Here is an 18,043-nt window from a genome sequence, read left to right on the forward strand (position 1 = left end):
TCCTGACATGAAGGTCGGAGTGGATGCCTCGTGACTGTAGCTCACTGCTTGCTCCTCCAGGCCTCCCTCTTGGCCAGCAGTCCCCACTATCTCAGGGTACACTCCATGTGTGTTACACACTACTTGCACCCTCTGTCCATGGACATTGGCATCAGACATGTACCAGCCTCACTGCACCCAAGTGGCATATCTCTAATCCACTTACAATATAGTTCTGCATTTTGAAGTCTACCAGCACCTTTCCTTGCAATGCTGCTGCAAGGATAGACACCCAACTCAGGGCTCCTTGCTTGCTCTTTTAGCACTCAGTTACTTTGAACCTACGTGGATGCTCACAACATCTCTGCCTTGCCTTTTTGTGCTTGGCTCCCTCAGCCAGAGCTTAAAGGCTTAGTGCAGACACAAAGCCAGGCAGCTTGTTATGGTTGTCAGCAGTGATCAGTTAAGGGGGTGAACATGTTGCTGTATGGCACTATGCTACATCAACCTCGCACCTACAGCATGTGCAGCAGCTAATGAAGCAAACACATTGCGCATGCTTCAAAGTAATGGCCGTATCTCAAAGCTCATGGAGAGTAGTCCTCAGTCAGGCTGCATGCAACAGCATTCAGTTACAGGGTGCAAGCACAGTAAGGCAAAGGCATTTTCCACTATCATCAGTGCTTGGACACAGCCTGTCAGCTGCATGCTGCCTCCAATGACTTCCCTAACCTCTCTACCACAGTAGTGGCCCCACTTCATTTTGATTTGAGCTAATCCTCCAGTGTTTGATCTGGTGGATTGACCGTGGCCCACCCCTTTACAGATTTGGATGGATGACCCTGACTGTTGACTGACCAGACCCTGACTGACCAAACCCCGACTGATCTGTATGCAGCTCCCCGAATGATTTAACATGGTTCCTCTGAATGGTTGCAATGGACCTGACTAATCATGGCCTACTCCCCAGACTGTAGCACCTCAGAGCCAAACCCTCGCTAAGGTTCGCTGACAGAAACCCTCCATGAAATTTGCCAAATTGACACTTAGTTAATTTCTGGTAAAATTTTAGTCCATGAAAGAAATATAAAGCTGATTTTCCATGTAGGTGCTCACACTGGAAAGCAGTATTCATAGAGAACATGGTTGGGAAACTGCAGCCTCTAACTTTCTGTTTGTTAAAAAAAATGGATAGAGAATCAAGTCCTGTTAAGAGTATGGTTACTCAATCAACACTGTACATTGGAGCAGCTGACTATGTTATCAATTCTGTAGATACTGTAATCTAATGTGCATTGGCAATGTTACAGAAAAACTGATAAATAGAAACTTAACAAGTCTATGAATCAAACTAGACAGGAGGGAAGGAATGATAAATAATTTGATACTTTGTGGCTATAAACAAATTCAAAATAAGTGGCTACTTGTAAAGTATTTAAGTTGGTGAATGCCAGTAGCCAATGTCACAAATGGAAATGTTAGGGAGGGCAAGGACTTTGAAACAAAGATTTAGTTGTGAAGAGCATAATTACTCCAAATTCAAGAATTTGTATGAAACAAGCATGGCGAGCAATAAAAGACAGCATGTTGGTTTGGTGTACTCTGGTCTAAAACTCACAAATCTACACTGATTTTCATGAAAAGTAAGCAAAAATGGTGAGATAGTGTCAACTCGCTCAGTGGTAACTTCAGAAGCAGGAGGCTGTAAATTTGACATGAATAGCCAATTGTCAGCTAATGTGCCAATGCAGTACTGAGGGATTGTTGCATTGTATGTAAACATAGCACTACTCACAGAAAATTAGCAAGATGTTTTGGCCAATATTTATCCTTTCACCAATATCAGAAACACATCAACAGGTTGCATACCTTATTTCCTGTTATGGTCCATTACTGCATGGGTGTTAGCTGCTCTGCTTGTGTGGAGCATTTCAAAAACAAAATATCTGGGATATCTGGAGGATCTTAAAAATGCTACTTAAATACAAGTTCTTTCTTGTTTGAGTTTAATCTGGCAATCACATGTGCAGCTTACGCTTAGCTCATCCAAACAACTGAAGTGATCTTTGCAAACTTTACAGGAAGCTCAAGGAAGTAATTAACACAGAGTTTCTCACAATTAGGTAAAATGTTCAGTTAATTGCTTTCTTTGACCATTAAATATTCCCAGTTAAGTCTTCAAGTGATTACCAATTGCCTGTAAATTGCAAAAACTTTGGATCTCAACTGATAGTGATAATACCAGAAGAAGATTCCTTAGCCTTCACCTGAACACCTTAACAAGAAACTATGTGGATTTTCCACCAGGTTTCTACCTAGGAGTAAATTATGCTAGATTTGTCTCAGTAAATTGTCAATCATCTTGCATTTTCTTGACCAAAGTCCAATTATTATACATTCAAGGTACAGAGTAAATTAATGAACTGTCAGGAAACAAACTGAGCGCTAACAGTTTGTTTATAATGTTTATATTATAATTAGCAATGCCAACATCTAAGTATTAACCATACCGTGAAATTAAAAGATAGACTTAACTGACAAAACAAATATGAGATGTAAGAAGGGCAATTCAGTTGTGCCACAGTAATTCAATAATAACTGGTTTGCTCTGTACAATTTGCATTTGAAAAAAGTGACTGAATTAATATAAATTATGGATCATTTGAAGATAAAGCCTCTTGATAATGAGTAGGCTAACTACAGTTAACAGCCAGGTCTTTGACAGAAGAGATTGGACCTGACAAGGTTTCAAGAACTGAAATAACTTTATGGCTTGGGGCTGTGTGGTTACTTCCCCTTTCTTCAGAGTAATGGTATAGGACTTCTAGGATGTGTTGAACATCTATCAGTAGAGGCATTAGCATTCACTTCATCTTTTGTTGCTACGTAAATTTACCTTACTTGTTAGTGACTGTAACTGGACAGGTTGGTTGAAATATCATCTGCCTTGATCTCAGGAATAATTATACTTCCAGGTGGACTGCTTGTAGTTGGTACAGCCATAGGCTTAGAAATTTAATGATGTAGAATTCATTTTACAGATGTCAAATCAGTGCAAAATCATCTAGCAGTCAGCATGCTGTGCCATATGCTATCCGATCGCCATTTAAATGTGACCTAAGATCTTGATTGAAAGAGATGTCAGTCTCTTTGCATTTGGTTATAGGGATCTGCCATCTGTATAATACCTCAGTTAGCATATGTGTTTGACCTGAACGCAGCTACCGTAGAGATGTTTTGGGCTGTGCCCATAAAAATCAGATCTATATATGTTTAAAAACTCGGATCTATAACTAGCAATCTTTAAATGGAGTGATAAACAATACCATCAAAAAAGTAGTTTCAAAAGTAAGAGTATTGTTGACCCAGCAGCACTGAAAGAACAGCAATATATTTCCAAGTCCGGATGGTGAGTAGCTTAGAGGTGAACTTGCAGGTTGTGGTGTTCCCACAGCCCTTGTCCTTCTAGATGATATTCATCATGGATTTGGAAGATTTGTTTTTATATTCGTTCATGGGATGTGGGTATCACTGGCTGGACCAGCATTTATTACCCATCCCTAATTGCCCAGAAGGCAATTAAGAGTCAACACATTACTGTGGGCCTGGAGTCACATATAGGCCAGACCAGGTAAGGTTGGCAGATTTCCTCCCCTAAAGGACACGAGTGAACCACATGGGCTTTTCCTGACAATCAGCAATGTTTCATGGTCATCATTAGACTCTTAATGCCAGATATTTATTGAATTCAAATTCCACCATCCACCATGGCAGGATTTGAATCCAGGTCCCCAGAACAAATCCTGGGTCTCTGGATTAATAGTCCAACGATAATATCACTAGGTCATTACCTACCCCCAACTGTCGAAGGGGTCTTGGTGAGTCTGTGCAGTGAATCTTGTAGATGATGCAACTGCTGCTACTGAGCTTCAGTGGCGAAAGGAGCGGACATCTGTCAAAATTCCATGTTGAGTTATTCCATGGCCGTCTTTGTTGGAGTATTCCATGTCCCACTAAGCAGAGCTGTACACAAAGCTGTCATTTGAGAATGATGTGAATGCTGGCAGCTCACATTATTAAGGACCTCCTCACAAAAGTTCAGTGTAGATGTGACTGAAAGATTCAGTCAAGCAGGAATTATCAGCACTGTAAGGTGTGGAGAAATGGAAGAGGAGATGTGCCAGCAAGCTCAGAAGCAGCAGCAATGTCCAGAGGAGGTTGAACCACCTCCACATGAAGAGGCTGCAGCTGGAAGTCCCCTTAGGATGCATAGGTTGTACAGAAGGCTCAGAAGGCTATCGCCCTTTGTGCATTTCCTCTGGCTGACCTAGCGCAGTGCCAGCCCAGGCTGAGGAAGTTCCAAAACACTGTCAAAACTGAACTGTGCCAGCTGCTGGGCAGGGGCATGAAGGGGTGGGTGGCCATCCTATCCCGGTGACCAGCAAGGTGACATCTGTGATGAGCATCTATGTAGTTGGTTCCTTCCAAGGAGCCACTGGAACCTGTGTGAAATCTCCCAATCATCCACCCACAAATGAATCAAGGCTGTTACCTTTGTGCCAGATCACATGCTTCATCTCATTCCTGTGATGAGTGCTAAAGCCAGGGAATTTGGCTTTACCAACATAGCTGGCAACCCCAGGTGCAGGGCATGATAGACTACACAATGTCACATTAAGAGGGCAATCTCACAATGCAGCTGATTTCCATAATAGGAAAGGGTTCCATTAGAACATAGAACATAGAACATAGAACATTACAGCGCAGTACAGGCCCTTCAGCCCTCGATGTTGCGCCGACCTGTGAAACCAATCTGAAGTCTATCTAACCTACACTATTCCATTATCATCCATATGTTTATACAATGACCATTTAAATGCTCTTAAAGTTGGCGAGTCTACTACTTTTGCAGGCAGGGCATTCCACGCCCTTACTACTCTCTGAGTAAAGAACCTACCTCTGACATCTGTCCTATATCTATCATCCTTCAATTTAAAGCTATGTCCCCTCGTGCTAGCCATCACCATCCGAGGAAAAAGGCTCCCACTGTCCACCCAATCTAATCCTCTGATCATCTTGTATGTCTCTATTAAGTCACCTCTTAACCTTCTTCTCTCCAACGAAAACAGCCTCAAGTCCCTCAGCCTTTCCTCATAAGACCTTCCCTCCATACCAGGCAACATCCTGGTAAATCTCCTCTGCACCCTTTCCAATGCTTCCACATCCTTCCTATAATGCGGTGACCAGAACTGTACGCAATACTCCAAGTGCGGCTGCACCAGAGTTTTGTACAGCTGCAACATGACCTCATGGCTCCGAAACTCAATCCCTCTACCAATAAAACCTACACATCGTACGCCTTCTTAACAACCCTATCAACCTGGGTGGCAACGTTCAGCGGTCTATGCACATGGACACCGAGATCTCTCTGCTCATCCACACTACCAAGAATCTTACCATTAGCCCAGTACTCTGTATTCCTGTTACTCCTTCCAAAGTGAATCACCTCACACTTTTCCGCATTAAACTCCATTTGCCACCTCTCAGCCCAGCTCTGCAGCTTATCTATGTCCCTCTGTAACCTGCAACATCCTTCCGCACTATCCACAACTCCACCAACTTTGGTGTCATCCGCAAATTTACTAACCCATCCTTCTACGCCCTCATCCAGGTCAGTTATAAAAATGACAAATAGCAGTGGCCCCAAAACAGGTCTTTGAGGTACACCACTAGTAACTGAACTCCAGGATGAACATTTCCCATCAACCACCACCCTCTGTCTTCTTACAGCTAGCCAATTTCTGATCCAAACCGCTAAATCATCCTCAATCCCATGCCTCCGTATTTTCTGCAATAGCCTACCAAACGCTTTACTGAAATCCATATACACCACATCAACCGCTTTACCCTCATCCACCTGTTTGGTCACCTTCTCAAAGAACTCAATAAGGTTTTGAGGCACGACCTACCCTTCACAAAACCGTGTTAACTATCCCTAATCAAATTATTCCTTTTTAGATGATTATAAATCCTATCTCTTATAATCCTTTCCAACACTTTACCCACAACTGAAGTAAGGCTCACTGGTCTATAATTACCAGGGTTGTCACTACTCCCCTTCTTGAACAAGGGGACAACATTTGCTAATCTCCAGTCTTCTGGCACTATTCCTGTAGACAATGATGACATAAAGATCAAAGCCAAAGGCTCTGCAATCTCGTCTCTAGCTTCCCAGAGAATCCTGGGATAAATCCCATCCGGCCCAGGGGACATATCTATTTCACACCTTCCAGAATTGCTAACACCTCCTCCTTATAAACCTCAATCCCGTCTAGTCTAATAGACTGTATCTCAGTATTCTCCTCGACTACATTGTCTTTTTCCTGTGTGAATACTGACGAAAAATATTCATTTAGCGCCTCTCCTATCTCTTCGGACTCCACGCACAACTTCCCACTACTGTCCTTGACCGGCCCTAATCTTACTCTAGTCATTCTTTTATTCCTGACATACCTATAGAAAGCTTTAGGGTTTTCCTTGATCCTACCTGCTAAAGACTTCTCATGTCCCCTCTTGGCTCTTCTTAGCTCTCTCTTTAGGTCCTTCCTGGCTAACTTGTAACTCTCAAGCGCCCTAACTGAGCCTTCACGCCTCATCTCTACATAAGCCTCCTTCTTCCTCTTGACAAGACATTCAACTTCTTTAGTAAACCACGGTTCCCTCGCTCGACCACTTCCTCCCTGCCTGACAGGTACATACTTCTCAAGGACACGCAGTATCTGTTCCTTGAACAAGCTCCACATTTCAATTGTGCCCAGCCCCTGCAGTTTCCTTCTCCATCCTATGCATCCTAAATCTTGCCTAATCGCCTCATATTTGCCTTTCCCCCAGCTATAACTCTGCGGTATATACCTATCCCTTTCCATCGCTAAAGTAAGTGTAACCGAATTGTGGTCACTATCACCAAAGTGCTCACCTACCTCCAAATCTAACACCTGGCCTGGTTTATTACCCAGTACCAAATCCAATGTGGCCTCACCATGCATGTGATCTGTGTTCATTGGTATGACTTCTTAAAGATTTGTGCCACTGATTGACCAGCTGGTTAGCGGTCAAAGATAGCACTAGTGCTAGGAATGCTGGGAATTTCTGAGATCCCCAAAGTGCTTCCCCAAAGTACTTCCAGCTACACAATTGAGAGAATCGGGCTAGCATCAGATGAGAATAGCACCATGGATAGTTAATGACAATCACATGAGAAACCTTGGTAGGCCTAATGGAAAGGAACCCTCAACGAAACTTCAGGAGAACAATCCTCGGCTGAACTATGGGAAGGTTCAACCCACAGTGAGCTCTATGAAGCCACTTGCATAATAAAGGTAATTTCAAACTGCAAATTTAACTTAATGCTTCACCCCTGGTACCCTTTCGGGAATCTCAACACGCCTCATCATGTGAGGAGACTGAAACTGGATACTGATTCTAATAGAGACTTCATCAAAAACTTGAGCTAGGGAAACATTGTAAAATAGTTCTTACATTATGAACTGCCATGATTACCTGGGTGTGTTAGCCATCACCACAGAGCATTAGACATAAACCTTTAGAAACTGATGCACTGAAAAACTCCTTCACCACTTACTTATTTATTTCATTGGCTTTAGTAATGGTTGCTGTAGGGTGTAAATATGTTCAGCGTTTGATCTGCCCACATATGTGACATTAATTTTCCTATGTTAAACCTGTTACACCACCCACAAAACTTTATGCACAGAGACATATGAGCTGATCAGCTGCCTTCTCCTTTTTTCATTCCCTCTTCTGCTTCTTCTCACCTGGAATGTGATGGTTAGCTCTTTTCTAATATGGTTTGGTGCCTAGGTATTGCTTAGATATGGCCATCATTACTTTATCTCCATTTACATCCAATTTCTTTATCACACATTTTGCTGAGTCTTCTGGTAACCATTCATTTGTACTGGAATTATTCCTGGAACCATGATTGAAAGGATCATGAGCATTATTGCCATTAGATAACTGAAGGTTAAGGTTGAGTTACACTATAGAAATGGAGCACCAATGGTCTGGAAATGGTGGAAAATGACTTAGTGCTGCTTTTCTGCCATCACTGCGGTAACCACCATCTTTTCAGATTAACTTGATGGCAAGTCCACTCCCTGAATCAAGTAGTAGCTCAATTTAAAATGCATCTTTGTGATCTTTGACGAACAATTGGCCTCTTGTTAGGCTAAGTACCAGGCAAGGCACAAACAGCACTTGCCCCACAACTACCAGTCCAGCAGAAGGAAGATCCGATAGGAACATTTATATTTCTTTAAAAACCGAAAGAACTGCGGATGCTGCAAATCAGGAACAAAAACAAAGTTGCTGGAAAAGCTCAGCAGATCTGGTAGCATCTGTGAAGGAAAATTCAGAGTTAACGTTTCGGGTCCAGTGACGCTTCCTCAGAACAGGTCTGAGGAAGGGTCACCGGACCTGAAACGTTAACTCTGATTTATATTTCTTTATATAGGTCTGTAAAGAGTCTACTACTCGAGGATTTCCTTCTATGCTCTCCAGCCCGGTCTTAGGTAGCCAGCCATTTCAGTGTAGTGTCCACAGTCTGGAGGAGTTTAAGGACCTTCAGCGCTCTACAAAGGCAATTGCCACCATCTTCTCCCTGCTATCTCACATTTACTCTAACTCTGCCATTGCGCCCACCTCCCACCAAGACTCACAGTCTACCACATTTGTTACTGCAGTCAGCTCTCACTGATTCTCACACACTGTCTCCCACAGACACCCTCCCTGCCCTCTGTGCTTCCCAATGTCTCACTCAGGAAACCTCGCCACCTTTCTTGACTGACAAAGGACCCGCCCTTTCACTGACCATGGTCTCTCTTGACTGTTCATTGCTGCCAAACATGAAAAGCCACCTGGCAATCTGTTTGAGTTAAAAGACAAGGGTAGAAATGTGGTGAGCATCCAAGTAGGTACAAAATGAGTGAACTCTAAATGAGCCAAAATCCTAAGGCAACCTGTTCTGTTGCAGGAGATGGCGCCTGCAAGCTCCACAGTGCAGTTTGAAGTGCTGAAATGTTTTAAAAGTGAGTTTCAAATGTACCCTGATGATGTGACGAGCCTGGCATTTTGCTATTGCCACCTTCTGTGAATGGAGGATGTCATTGTCCATGAAGTGTGCACTGAAGTGTTGGGTAGAGCTGGCAGCTGAGGGTCTGAGAAGGAGGTTGGTGAGTTGCAGTTACCCGCTCAGACTTTCATGTTGGGAATTGTCACCATCTAGTTTCACCCCACTGCCTTGGAAAATAGCAAACTGCATAGAAATGAGGCGAGATGTGATAGAATAGAATCCCTACAGTATGGAAACAGGCCACTCGGCCCAACAAGTACACACCGACCCTCCAAAGAGAATCCCACCCAGACCCATCTCCCTTCTCTATAACCCTGCATTTCCCATTGCTAATGCACCTAACCTACATTTCCCTGAACACTACAGACAATTTAGCATGGCCAATCCACCTAGCTTGCATATATTTGGACTGTGGGATGAAACCAGAGCACCCAGAGGAAATCCGCACAGACACGGGGAGAATGTGCAAGCTCCACACAGACAGTTGCTTGAGGCTGGAATCAAACCTGGGCCCCTGCTGCTATGAGGCAGTAGTGCTAACCACTGAACTACCGTGCCGTCCAACAGGGCTTGTCTGGGATTTGAACCCAGGACCTCTCACACCCTAAGTGAGAATCATACCACTAGACCAACAAGCTTGTTAAAATGTCAATGCTTGCAAATCATCCTCTTGTCATTCACTAAGTGAGATTCTCATCTCATTATTAAGACCTTGAATGGGACTTTGCTTTCTCAATCTTACTTTTATATTCTCAACACACTTTTAACAACTGACTTACCATTGCTCACATTGTTCAGGGGCTAGGAAGATTTTGCCCATAATTTTAGGGAGCAACCTATATTTTAGGGAGCGATACATTACATTTAAGTATATCAGTGTATCTAAAAAAGTGAAATATTAATGTGGAAAGTTTTAAGCTTTTTTAGAAAGTGCAACATTTTACAGTTCCTGTAAAAGAGTCATTGGACTTGAAACATTAACTGTGTTTCTCTCTCCCCAGATGCTATGAGACCTGCTGAATTTATCCAGCACTTTCTGTTTTAATTTTTAACAGCTTAGCCTTACTCAAGCGAATAACAGAGAATAAGTGTTGGCCTGGCAAGTGATACCCATATGCCATGAATGTATAAAAAATCTTGAGTAAACTAGTGCATTAATCACAGCCACAGTTCTAAATTGAATATTTGTAAATATATTTCTGAATACCTTACATTTTGTGTTTCTAAAACCATCACATGGATGTTGCAACACTTAATGGGTAGGAGCGAGCTGGTGTGAAGATTTTCATTTTGATAAATATGACAAACATACAAACATCCTGTGTGGGCAGGAATATGGGGAGCTTCAGTTTTATGTCAGCATTGGTTACACCTCTTTGTAATCAATATACGTATTCCATTTACTTGGCCCCTGGTGATATGGGTGGAACTCAAGTGAATGCAGTTACTACACCATCTTAGTAGGTACTAATAGTAATTGCTAACTGTAAAGTTTCCTCAAGTAACAGAAACATGTTGCAGCAGAGGTAGTGTTGGTTCTTTTGGGCATCAGTGGGTTCCCCATTGCTTCACTAATTCCCACCTTTGAGGTTCCTTCCAGAAGCATATCTAGACTTATGGCTACAGTTCTGGGACTTGGTCCCAGTGCTGAGTACGGACTGACATGAAATGTCTTTGTTAGAAGAGAGTCGTGCTGCAGTGTGTTAAAAACATTTCCACAGGCTTCCTGTCCAGTTGCAAAAGCAAAATAAATAATGCATTACAATATGTTAACACCTCTCAAATCCCCGTCCTTTCAACTGGGTAACTGAGCAACGTTAAATCTGTTCATGGTTGATGACCCCTGTGTTCACTTTTACCTTATCAAAATAAAAGCAGAATACAGTGCAAGCCCTGCAGCGAGCTTTCTTTAGTAAGTTTCTTCAGACGTTTGAGCAAATCATAGAATCTCTACAGTGTGGAAGCAGGCCATTCGACATGTCGAGTCCACACCAATCCTCCAAAGAGCATTCCACCCAGAACCATCCCACTCCTCCCCACCTTATTCATCGTAATCTTGCATTTCCCATAACCTACACATCCCTGGACACTACGGGCAATTAAGCCTGGCCAATCCACCTAACCTGCACATCTTTGGACTGTGAGAGGAAACTGGAGCACCCAGAGGAAACTCATGCAGACACAGGAGAATGTATAAACTGCACATAGACAATCAACTGAGGGCAGAATTGAATGTGGGTCCCTGGAACTCTGAGGCAGCAATACTAACAACTGAGCCACTGTGCCACACTGATGGAGCTAGTGGGTATTTATAATTAGCCCAGTTCATACATCCGAGCCAGTTTTATAAATGCGTGCACCAAGAAATCTTGTCCACTGGCTGGTCTTAGTGATAAATCACGGTTATGCCACGTTGGCACAATTGTGGTAAAATAGCCACATTAACATGATTGATAGAAAATTGTGGGTAGTATACTTACTTCAGTTTTCTGATATGCAGAGCCAGTTTCCCACTGGTTGCAAGGGTGATAGAATCACAGAGATTTACAGAATGGAAAGAGGCCCTTCAGCCCATTGTATCCATGCCAGTCATCAAACCTGCTCTTGTCGCATTTTTCACTTCTCGGCCTGTAGCCATGGAATCTATGGTCATTCAAGTAATGACTTAATGACTTCTTAAATATACAGATGTTTCCCCCCTCTTCCACCCTTAGATGGACAGTAGATAATGTAACCCACTATTTAAAAATGGAGGTAGGGAGAAAACAGGGAATTATAGACTGGTTAGCCTGACATCAATCATGGGAAAAATGATAGGATCCGTTATAAAAGATTTAATAGCAGGCCGCTTGAAAAACAGCGACAGGATTGGACAGAGTGAACATGGACTTCGTAAGAGAAATCATGTTTGCCAAAAATACTGGAATTTTTGAGGATGTAACTAATGGAGTCGATAAGAGGGAGCCAGTGGATGTTCTTTTACTCGGACTTTCAGACTTCCAATAAGGTCCCACATAAGGGATTAGTATGTAAAATTAAAGCAAATGGGATTGGGGGTAGTGTGACATGGACAGAGAACTGACTGGCAGACAGGAAACAAAGAATAGGAATAAATGGTTCTTATCCCAGTTCGCAGCCAGTGACTAGTGAGATACTGCAGGGATCAGTGCTTGGGCTCCAGCTATTCACGATATCTATTAATGATTTAGATGAATGAACTAACCGTAATATCTTCAAGTTTGCATATGACACAAAGCTGAATGGGAGGGTGAACCATGAAGAGGATACAGAAATGCTTCAGTATGATTTGGACCAGCTGATTGGGCAAATCCATGGCAAATGAAGTATAATGTTGGTTATGTGAAATTAATCATTTAAAAATTGTGTCAAATACAGGAAGGCAGAATATTGTCTGAATGGTGAGGGTTTGGGAAAGGGGAAGATGGAATGAGACCTGGGTGTCATTGTATACCAGTTACTGAAGGTAAGCATGCAAGTGCAGCAGGTGGTGAAGAAGGCGAATGGCATGTTGGCTTTGAGAGGAGGGATGACTTGCTGAAGTTGTACAGGGGCTTGATGAGTCTACACCTGAATGCAGTTTTGTGTCTCCTTATCTGAGGAAGGATGTTCTGGCTATGGAGGGAGTGCAATAAAAAGTTTACCAGACTAATTCATGGGATGACAGGACTGACATATGAAAAAAGTTTGGATCAGATAAGGTCCATATTCATTGGTTTAGAAGAATGAGGGGTGATCTCATAGAAACCTATAAAATTCTAACAGGATTAGACAGGGTGAATGCAGGAAGGCTGTTCCCAATGACTAAGGAGTCAAGAACCATAGGTCAGAGTATAACAATGTGAGGTAGGTCATTTAGGACTAAGATAAGGAGAAAGTTCTTCACACAGAGAGTGGTGAACCTGTGGAATTCTTCTGTCACAGAAAGCAGTTGAGGTCAGAATATTGAATGTTTTCAAGAAGGAATTAGATACAGTTCTTAGAGCTCGATGGATCAAAGGGTATGGGGTGAAAATTGGAATAGGGCACCCGATTGAATGATCACCCATGATTTTAATTAAAGGTGAAACAGGCTGGAATAGCCACATGGCCTACTCCTGCTCCTTTTTGCTAAGTTTCTGTGTTCCTACCATTGATAAAATATTAAATTTGCACCATGACTTGCCCCAGAGTTACTGCTGGAAGCCAGTTAGTACACTGAACAGTATCCCATTGTATTTCACATGCCCACAAGCCAAAATACTACCCAAAAATGATTTCTAATCTGTGGTTTGTCCGTAGGAGAAATCTTTAGCCTTTGTGTCTCACATACAACTTGTTAGGAAATAGGGTTATTTTTCATCCAGCTCATCCTACCTTGCAGATTACTCTGTATTTAGCACCACATTTTGATTCATGGGTTGGCTTGCCTGTGGAAGGACAGAAAGAAGCAAATAATTTGTAATGGTCATGAGATTAAATGCTGTATTGAAGAGCATCTAAATTATAACAGGAGGAATTGAGACCCAATAACAGCAGATTAAATGTGTATAGTGTTTTTGTCACAGCAAAAAAGATTCAAAACATATCATATTTGCAGCTTAGTGGTAAGTAGGGTTAGCAGAGAGTTCTGGGATTTGGCCAAGGATGTTATCATTGCAGGTTTCTGTGTTGATGTTAGAAAGTGGACAGATATTACAAGGGGAAGGGGGTTAACAGGAGAGTTACAACGAATCCCGCCTCAATGGTCGAAGGAGGGGAAACTGTTGTAAGTCCTAGTAGGGCAGAGGGTGGAGGTAGGACTGGAGGAAGTTAAACTGGGAGGAGCAAAACTGTGAAAGGGTATACAAATGAGGATAAAGAGTTTGAATGAATTCTGAGGAATGAAAAGACAATGAGAGTTGACCATTCTATTGAATGAATGAACATTAGTGTAAGAAAGATTGCAATGATTGAAGTTCCATATGAGTTGGAGTCTATGGGTGACAGTTGTACGCTAGTGAAATATATCAACTTCCATCCTGTATATGAAAGGGAATGCATTATCCAATACAAATAAGCTGTAAGCTAATAGATCATCACTTCTAAAGTCTTCCAAGAACAAGTCCATATAAGCATTCAGCAAATGAAAACAGGCACCGAATAACTTTGGAAGAACCTCTGTTAATTCAGATGGAGACACTTTGTGAGAATGGTCAGCACTGGCAATTTTTATTGCCTTTTAATTTATTTTTCTAGTGGTAAGTCATATATTAATGTTATGATCTGCAAATAAATCCACTCATTTTCAACATTTCCTTCCTTGCTTCTATCCCCTTAACTACTCGTGATGTTTGGTGCACTGCAGAAACGAGTGGTGTTTTTCATTTGAGGTAATATTGCTGTAGTACAGGCATTCAGCCACCAGGTGAAATGCTTACACTTTGAGCTAATAAATTCCTTGAGAGGAAAAAAATGTGGTTTTCCAACTTCTGTCGCAACTCTCAAAGTTTATGAAACTAATTTTGAAGATCTGGGTCTAGTATGACTGATTAATTGATAAATGAATCATCTAGTTCGATAAGGATCAGATCTCTCACCCAAGTACAATGGTTATATTTTTTAAAAATTGGCTGACAAAATGCAGACATGTTGAACTCTTATCAGTATTTCTGAGAAATCCATGGAAACAGAAGTTTTTCATTTGGCTGCTGTGGTGTGCAGACTTCCTCTTGAGGGAAAATTCATAAATATAGGAACAAATAAATATCCACAGATTAGGAATTCCCAGTATGACGAGGTATTGCCCAATTTACCTGGATGGGAGATTAAAAATCACTTCAGTGCTGGTTAACATGGAATCACGGACACATTAGGATACACCTTGCAAACTATGTGGGACTGAATGTAAGGAATCCCAGCCCTTAGATTTAGGTTTAATTGTTTTAAGCCCTGGTTATATGCAATTACAATTACAGTTCCTTAGAGATCAGATATAAGGTAAGGGCCCAAAGATTCTGATCACTGTTGGAATCCCCACTTCTGACCAAGATTAGACAGTAGGTTGCAAAGTTACATCCCTGTAGCTTACCAGGCCTGAGTCTCCACGCACAAGAACCTTTGCACAGAAGTCTGCAGAAAATATTTGAGGAATCTACGTCCAACCCTTGTACTTACAGCTTTAGCTCATGCATTTTAGTAAGTAAACACAGTTTAAATGTCCAAAGCTTCTTGGAAAGGTTATGGAAAGAAGGTAAGTTGGTGAGGGAGCAGAGTGGACAGTGGACAGGAGAAGCGTTGTCCACTGGGTGATGGTTAGGATGGCAGGTCAGTAGGTCGCAGGGTAGGGTGGCCAATGGGTGAGGGAGGAGTTAGCTGGCAGGTGGGTGGGTGTGTTGTATACAGTAGGTGAATGATGGGTTGGCAAGTGGGTTGGTGGGGCATAAGGTGGCAGGTGGATAAGTGAAGAAATAAAATAGCAGGTGGGTGTGGAGTGAGGAAGGCAGCATGTATTGGAGTAGGTCAAGTCATGAGGTCAGGTCAGGGACGCAGTGAAGTCAGGCTAGAGGAAAGGGTTGATGGGGCTAGTTTAGTTGGCTAAGAGGGGAGTAGTCTTGCTGAGTCGGGGGGGTTGGGAGTGGTAATTGGTGGGGTGCGAACACAGGGTCAGGGTGAGGCAGTGAGGGGGTTGGTGTGGGGAAGATGGTCAGTAGTGTAGTTGTCCAGGAGTTAGGGCTGGTTTTAATCCTTCTAAGTAACTATCCAGTTCAGGGAGTCAGAACCCTCCAAAGTATGGTACAATAGCTCTGTTTTGTGAACATTCGCAGATAGCTGTGAGCGCTCATCAGGGGCATGATCTGAAATTTCTCCAAAATATTTTCAAAATCTCCACCTTAAATAAAGGAATGTAAATAATACAAAAGCAGGGAGTCAAAATGTTGTTTAACCAGGGAAACTGGTTCCAGTCCAATTCTTTAGATTTCTTCTGTCAAAAGAGAAAATTTGAAAACGTTTGATATTGTCTCTGTGAATAAATATTTTGGTTGTCTGGAAAATAGTTGACCGGAGTGATGAACTATTTTTAATACATCTATTGACTTCCATCAGGAATTACAGAATTGGGATATATATCCCTGTTCACTTGAATTTTAGGTAACCTCTTGCACTCAGGTTTTAAAACCTCCAGAGTAAAACTAAATCTTATTGCACCTGAGACTGGATGTGTCAGATAAAATTATGTGAAATATTCCAACAAACATTTACATCCAGGCGTTGAAAAGGAAAACCTATTTGAAATAATTTAAATCTATTTCCCATTTATTTTCTGATTTCTCAAGCTCCAGGTAGGAATGTAGTGTTCTGATTTAACATTTATTCACGAAGACATATTAAAAACAGAGATTTTCAAACTGCTATCCCATAACATCACAATCAGTATAAATAAATAAAGCACAAATAAGATTGGATAAGGCTGAGATGTGAGGGTCAAATGACCTAGATCCAGGTCCCGGGCAATAAAATGGACAATAAACGCTGGGCTAGCCAGCAATGTCTCCATCCCATGAATGAATGAAATAAAAACACGATCCGAACATCGCTAATACCTTTTTGAGAAGTATCCTGGAAAATTTCTTGATATTAATGGTGTAAATTGTTTAAATAAATTGTAATGTATAACATATGTAACATATAAACCAAGTATTCATTCTTTGGTTTCTGTTATATCTTCAGAATGAAACAGATGAAATGACATCCCTGGGGACACAAATATTCAAACTTTGTGTTCTGCTTCATTTTTTTCTACTTGCAGGTATGACTAATTCAGGTCTAACATCATTAATGAGTAACTGCAGTCACAATGAATTGCAGAAGGAGGAAAGAAATGATAGAAATATTTTCTGACAGACAGAAACATTCCTTTCTTGAACTTTACAAATCATTGGATATAATACTACAGGTATTAGTCACAAAGTAATTTTAAAAATGCACCCAAAACTTTCATGATATTCCCATCAATATTTCTTTCCTTCTTATGCTAAGTGCATAAAGCCTTCTCAAAATCTTACTCTTTGGCTATGCCTTAGTCATGAAGCTTAATCCTCATCCAAATATTTGCTTCTCTTTATTTCAATCAAGTGCTTTGGGATTTCTTATTGTATTGTGAAAGCGATAAGGGGATAACAGCCAGAAGAAACTGCAAAGTAAAGCATAAAACAATGAAAACAGCCAGCTCAGAACAAGGAAACAAATGCTGTAATTTAACATGTTGGCGCTGGAATGTCTAAATGAGTTAGGATATGGCAGGACAGTTCAATTATGTGGAATGCCTATCCTTTTTGGGAACAGTGGATGCTTCATGTGGCCTAGATGAGCAAGAAGTATCTTCAGCTGCGAAAATTCAAACTCTTGGTTTTGAAACTTGAACAGCAGCTGGAGTCACAATGGTGCGTCAGTAAAGCTGAGAGCTATGTGGATAGCACTATTAATAAAGTGGTCACTGCTAATCAAGACTAGACGGTGAAGGGTAACTGCTGGTCAGTCTAGAAAGAACAAGTAGGTAGTGCAGGAGTCCCCAAAATCTATCTCGTTCACGAACTCCTTTTGTAAACTGGTGAGGACAATGGTTCATCTGAGGAATGTAATGAGAGCCAGGCTTTTGTCACAGCAAGTGGCTCAGCTGCACTGAGGGTAGGGAGGAAGAGTGGACAGGTGGTTCAATGGTTCAGGGAACAGACAGGCATTTCTGTGGCCTTATGTGACTTCTGATTGGCATGTTGCCTCGATGATGCAGGTTTGAGGATCTCACAGTGTGGCTGCAAGACATTCTTTTGGGGAGATGAACAGCCAGAAGTCATGATAGTTTTGGCATCAGTGGCCTCAGTAGAAAGAGGGATGAGGTCCTGATAGTAAAATTTAAGAAGCCCAACATATGACTGA

The 18,043-nt window shown here is 41.8% G+C and overlaps 1 protein-coding gene and 1 non-coding gene across 2 annotated transcripts in view; one reads left to right on the plus strand and one right to left on the minus strand.

Annotated features, from left to right (window-relative positions):
• The window catches only part of LOC109923128 (immunoglobulin lambda-1 light chain-like), a 55,679-nt gene that overhangs the window by 26,278 nt on the left and 11,358 nt on the right, over nt 1-18,043 (plus strand). The window contains exon 2 of the mRNA XM_048603073.1: nt 16,838-16,916. Within this exon, the coding sequence (XP_048459030.1) occupies nt 16,853-16,916 (64 nt within the window). The 5' untranslated portion in view covers nt 16,838-16,852. The remainder of the gene's footprint in view (nt 1-16,837; nt 16,917-18,043) is intronic.
• Nucleotides 9,697-9,768, minus strand: trnap-agg. Its single transcript has one exon. It is a non-coding gene; the product is annotated as a tRNA-Pro (tRNA).

Source organism: Rhincodon typus, chromosome 11 (genome assembly GCF_021869965.1).
Source record: "Rhincodon typus isolate 14 chromosome 11, sRhiTyp1.1, whole genome shotgun sequence".
NCBI lineage: Eukaryota > Metazoa > Chordata > Chondrichthyes > Orectolobiformes > Rhincodontidae > Rhincodon > Rhincodon typus.